The sequence below is a fragment of the Patiria miniata genome, unplaced genomic scaffold, assembly GCF_015706575.1.
Source record: "Patiria miniata isolate m_02_andy unplaced genomic scaffold, ASM1570657v1 HiC_scaffold_22, whole genome shotgun sequence".
NCBI classification, from domain to species: domain Eukaryota; kingdom Metazoa; phylum Echinodermata; class Asteroidea; order Valvatida; family Asterinidae; genus Patiria; species Patiria miniata.
This window is the reverse complement of record NW_024037061.1, coordinates 13,591,845-13,597,676: the sequence shown is the minus strand read 5'-3', so window position 1 is coordinate 13,597,676 and position 5,832 is coordinate 13,591,845. Positions and strand designations below refer to the sequence as shown.

General features: G+C 44.2%; 1 protein-coding gene across 1 annotated transcript; it reads right to left on the bottom strand.

Moving 5' to 3' along the window:
* Positions 1 to 244: 244 nt before the first annotated feature.
* On the bottom strand, positions 245 to 5,033 carry LOC119730263. Its single transcript, XM_038203068.1, has 3 exons — positions 4,855 to 5,033; positions 4,217 to 4,485; positions 245 to 1,716 (listed from the first exon to the last, which is right to left on the bottom strand). The coding sequence occupies exons 2-3, from the start codon at positions 4,396 to 4,398 to the stop codon at positions 429 to 431; spliced, it is 1,470 nt and encodes a 489-aa protein (XP_038058996.1). The 5' UTR covers positions 4,399 to 4,485; positions 4,855 to 5,033; the 3' UTR covers positions 245 to 428.
* Between the last annotated feature and the right edge of the window lie 799 nt (positions 5,034 to 5,832).

Below are 5,832 nucleotides of genomic sequence, written 5' to 3'. Positions count from 1 at the left end.
TTTGTTATATCAGAATTTTGTATTATAAGAGGAACATCAGTCCCATTCATTGTGCACATAAATGCACAGGTGGGCCCAAGGCCTAATGTTGGTTATAACCAGAATTTTATATTATTAAACAGAGTTTGTACTAACGAGAGTCGACTGTATATGTACATGTATACAGAATACTGTATAATACTGAAATCATTATCCTGCATAGCATTTTCTAGTTAAAATATTTGACAAATGTGAATGGTCTAAATAAATTGTCATCCATGTTGTTGTTTTAATCCTACATGTTGTATGTTTTTGTGTGCGTTTTTTTTTTGTTTTTTTGGACAAGTTAATCGTTTAAGGCTTAAAACATACTTGATTTTTGCAACCAAATGTAGCTTTCCAGAGTACAATAAACTGTATGCATTGACTTAATTCAACAAAGCAATGTCTCAATCTTTCGTCACAGGACTTTGCAGGTTTGCTAACACAGCACACATGTGAACAATATTATTTACGTGTGGCAGTAGCTCATTGGGAAAGGTACCATTGAGAATGCTATAACTTCTAAGTCTTTGAATGACTCGCTCTACATGGACTCTTACTGAAGAAATGCTATAAGCAGACTTTAAGTCTTTGTGAGGAACAGCAAATGGTGGCATGACAACAATTGCCTGTTTTCCAGCAATTTCTGTCTGGATTTCTGGAAAACCTTCGTCTGCGACGATAACATCACCTGGCTCAAGTACATCTAAAAATCCGGATTGTATTATGACTTGACTGTCCGTTGTTCGACCAGAATATGTTTGGGACAAGAAAGAAATCAAACCATGTGGAGATATACCGACCAAAACTTTGCAGGTGTATGTCCCTTTGTCACTGGAATACATTAAAAACTGACTTTTCACGGTTGGCGGTCTCTCTGTTTTAAATTCAAAACAGTCAATTATGCACCGGGCATTGGGATACGCAGAAAAACACGAGGGTAGCATAGATCTGATTGTTGCTGACGACGGCCAAAGAATCCAGTCGTGTGTGGCTTTGGACAGGCTCTCAAGCACAACCTGGAAGGTTCTTGAAGCTGTTGTTCTAGACACGGAGAACATCACTGCCAATAATGAAAACGGCAAGCCAAATCGCAATTTCATAAGAAACAAAATTAAACAATTCTCCAAGCACATCCCTTTTGACCTTGGCGGCAGCAGGGAGAGCAGGAGGTCAAACACACTTGGCGGCACGCCCGTCATGTCTTGGAGACTGTCCTTGGCTCCTTCCGTCCCGTCCCATCCACGAAACCCTGTACACTCTGGTTTCCCTGGTCTGGCGTCGGGTCCAACACATTGGTCTCTTGTCTCCGTGTGGTCACTGCAAGGATCTCTGTGGAATGATGTCTGTATGCCCACATCTACTCCATCCCTGCAACAGAACATCGTGTGGACGTACACTTGAGCATGCGCTCCAACACACGTACAGGAATCCTCCTCAGGAAAAGTGACCTGAGTTCCTAAGTGTACGTGCGTTTTGGCAGCCGCCTTCTTTATTTGCTGACAGCTCCTGGAGTAATTGTGATCTGCCGATGCCAACGGACATGGTGCACTGGCGTCCCTCTTGTGTTCAGCTATCAGCTCAGAATAGTCGGCCGCAGTCTTCAGTGTTGGCTCGTTATGCTTCTTCCCATCTTCGAAGTGGCAGGCACAGAGTCTGGAGTATCTGTTTGGTTTCCACAGCGAACCATCATTCCTGTATTATTATAAGGAAAATAATTGACATAAACATGTTAACATTTTAGTTAATGAGACATATAATGACTTTATCTCTTAAAAGTACGCTACAATGTAGTTTAAAAAAAAACAGGGACAATTAATAGTTCCTGTTTTTAGATGGACGTAAATAACACTGCACTATGAATGCACGATAACCGGCCTACTTCGGTTGCCGTTCCAGCGCTGCAGCTGTGATGCGAGTGGTAAATCTCACCATATTGCATGAAACAGTCGTCGGGTTTAATACGCTTCCGCGTGACGTCATGCGCCAGCGCAGCCCGCGCAGCCGGCAAGAACGACTGGTAAGCGCGCTGCAGTGCATGGTAATCAACCGCCATTCATTGTACACGAAGTTTGTTTGTGCACAAATCTAATTGCGGTCCTCACCGTGACCGCACGGTTGTCGCAATGTCGGTTCTGCCTCCTTTTTTCACTGCAATTGAAGGCTGAATCTTCATCGTGGATTGTTTTTTTACTTCAAAGTTCAAGGACCTGTGTAATGGTTATTCCAGGCAAGGTTTGGGTGAGTTCCGGTTGAAATTAGTTTGGTAACAGGGACAAAATTGCACATTTTCGAATTTTTTGGGGGGACCTGCCAACGCTGCTGGTTCAAGTGAAAAACTTCCTCCAGCCCTAGTCCAAGTAACTTCGACCCAACTTATCGCCTTTTTTAACATTTGGACATGGTCTGGCGATAGTAAGGTCCAAGCTAATACCGAGACCTAGACAACACAGTCCCAAAAACCAACATTTTCCAACAAAAAACATCAGATTTCACCTTCAAAACGGCCTCCAAATTACTAGATATGTCACCTGAGGTACAAGTAGACATAGATGATTAAGATGGTTGTACTTAAGTTTACTTACGATCCGGAAAAAAAGTGAAATTTTCCGTTCAATTAATTAATTCCGAAGACCCCCTCTGCCTAGGTTGTCGTTGTTGTGCTCACGTTCAAAACTGCATGATAATGGCGTCTGACCTCGACCTCATGCAAATGTCTGGACGGCACACTTGCGCATAATGCACTGCATGCACGGCAGATTCCCCTGCGCCACGCCAACGACTGTTTCCTGATGTAGAGCGCCAGCCATGCGCCTGGCTAGCCAGCGCGACTCCTAGGCATACCGCGAACTTACACAGCACTCTACATCAGGAAACAGTCGTCGGCGCGGCGCAGGGGAATCTGCCGTGCAAGCAGTGCATTATGCGCAAGCGCGCCGTCACGACATTTGCATGAGGTCAAGGTCAGACGCCATTATCATGCAGTTTTGAACGTGAGCACAACGACAACCTAGGCAGAGGGGGTCTTCAGAATTAAACGGAAAATTTCACTTTTTTCCGGATCGTAAGTAAACTTCAGTACAACCATCTTAATTATCGATGTCTACTTGTACCTCAGGTGGCATATCTAGTAATTTGGAGGCCGTTTTGAAGGTGAAATCTGATGTTTTTTGTTGGAAAATGTTGGTTTTTGGGACTGTGTTGTCTAGGTCTCGGTATTAGCTTGGACCTTACTATCGCCAGACCATGTCCAAATGTTAAAAAAGGCGATAAGTTGGGTCCAAGTTACTCGGACTACTCCAGCCCTAAATGACAACCCAAGGGCTGGGTAACTCCAGCTAACATTTGGGTAGACCCGTGAACGTGGCTTGTTGTAAACTACGCCACGTTCTTATGTCATTTCGAACCTGGCGAACGTGTCCCTCTGACTCCCTCCGTTACACACACTGGACGTTATTTTGCCCATGTAATAAGTACTCACATATGAAGCTATCTTAAATTCTATTTGTACGTCAAAACTTGCATTTGACGAAAATTGAGGAAAATTCTGCCCCGGTTCATGAAGTCCGTCCGCTACTGCTAGCTGCCATTTTCTCCCAACTGACGCATGCGCATTGCGTTTTATTTTCGTATGATTCGACGGCTGTTTACTGTCGCAGCTAAAACAGACATCGTTTTAGACAGGTTTCAAGTCCTTTCCTCTCTCACCGTACTGCACGCGGTCGCACGTGCCCCCGTGTACGTGTGTGCACACACGCACTGCTGTACACGAGATGAGCCGAGCAGCCAATCGTCTGCGGGTTTTTTTTTTTCGGGGTTGCGACATGAAACAGCCGTCAATCTGTCCAAGCGACTCAGACGCGTCCGGGGTTATTTGTCAGGGTCAGGTTAAAATCTAATTTCTACACGTTCGTATGGGTCTTTACTGATGGGCAAATTTCGTCGAAATTACACAGCCGAAACAATCGGACGGGCAAATTTAGATTTCTAGGTGAGTACTCAACACCCATACGGAATTATGTATGTCGGATCGATTTCGCCAGGTTCGAAATGAAACAAGAACGTGGCGTTGTATACAACGCCACGTTCACGGGTCTAACATTTGGGATGTTACTGTCGAGTGTCGTACCACTTCTCCTTTTTTGACATTTGGGATGCAGTTACTGTCATGACTGTCGTCTAGACCAAACCATACCTGCGCTTATCAGACCGTCCCGACAAAGTTATCCACAACTGGAGTCGCTTCTCCGACTTCTTCGGGAAACAGAAGAACCCATCGCTTGGACAATTCTCTCGATTATGGGAACACCCAACCATTGAACAATGTTTTCTAGCTCGTGCTGACCGCTGCGTTGTCTTCTTTTCGCGGTAGGCCATATTGTTTACTTTACCGGCCGGTGAGGGGGTACTTGTGAACGGAGCGCGGGATATCGATAGTTTCAAGCGTTTACTTGATAGCGTTTAGGCAAAATAAAAAAAAAAACATGTTTAGCGTCCTGCCTCTTTGACAAAAAGGAAGGAGGAGGCCCTTTTTTCTTTTTTTTTTTCTTTTCAAAATGGCCGCCCGACACATTTTTCAAGACAACGCGGCCGGGCTATTTTTCAAGATGGTTACCAGCTTTTTTCAAAATGGCCGCCACTGGGACTCATTGACTATTTCCACAGCTTTATACACGGTATAAAAGTCTAAAAATATGATTTTTGTCGTCAGAGATAGTTAAAATTTATCAATTTTTGTCTTAAAAAAAAAAAAAAAAAAAAAAAAAGGAGGCGGCCTCTAAAAAGGAAGCGGGCGGGGACGCTAAACATGTTTTTTTTTTTTACTTCGCCTTACTTCTTGGCCATGAACCGTGTACCAGGTTTACACTATAATGAAACTTTCAAATTAGGTTTTGCCCTACGTATTGAACACTGTATACTCAAGTGTGGTATCTCCTGAGTGAAAGTTGGGTAGCATGAAAACCGAAAAGGCGCCAAAATGCCCTTAAAAATTGCAAATTGAACACTGTGCTGCGGTGTAGCCTTGACCAAGGCGTTGGGCTTATCGATTCGCCGATAAAAAAAATCGCCGATAAGAAAATCCCTAATCAACTTGGCAAGGCATAATTGCGTGCACATGTACATATCGATGCCCGTACGCGCGCTGCTAGTGAGAAAGTACCTTGTACCATATATACAGCAAGGCTATGCTTGTACATGTACGTACGCACGTACATGTACATCACACACGTACTCGTCCATGCACACACAGTACTGTACATGTACATGTACATGTACATGCATGAGCTAGTCCGCGGCGCGTATATCCCCCACACGTACGTACGTACACCACTGATCTCTATATAAAGACTGGATAGCTAATAAAGAGCCGCACAATGTACGAATTTGACGCCATATTGGTGAGACCGGCTGGTGATCTACAAAGGACAAGTTGCCGTCTTTATAGACAGCTTGATTTCTTTTGTAACGTCGCGGCTCACTTGACTTATATTTTGGCCACCACCACTGACCAACTGACCAAGGTTTACTACAATTTTTCTAACGTAGTGGTTACTTTTATAATGCCGCAAATCACTTTTTCGGCGTTTTTGAAATAACTAGTGCAGTGCCCGTCTAAAATGTGCATGTTCGGGAAGCGCAAATTGCTTTGCCGCTGGTATAGGTTGCATACTTGCAGAGTTTTGGAGAACTGCTCGTGCAAACAACGCACGCGATTCAATGGTGTTGTTTTCACAGGTTGAACGCACACTTAGGTCAAAGTTTGTGCCAAGTTTGAAGTTCGACCACCTACAATGGTCGCTCAGTCGACTG

What these genes read in the sequence shown, in the direction of transcription:
- LOC119730263 (XM_038203068.1), bottom strand. Translation starts at nt 4,398, where the DNA reads ATGGCCTACCGCGAAAAGAAGACAACGCAGCGGTCAGCACGAGCTAGA. An exon ending in GGACGGTCTGATAAGCGCAG is followed by an intron (nt 1,717 to 4,216) that starts GTATGGTTTGGT and finishes ATAATAATACAG; the next exon opens with GAATGATGGTTCGCTGTGGA.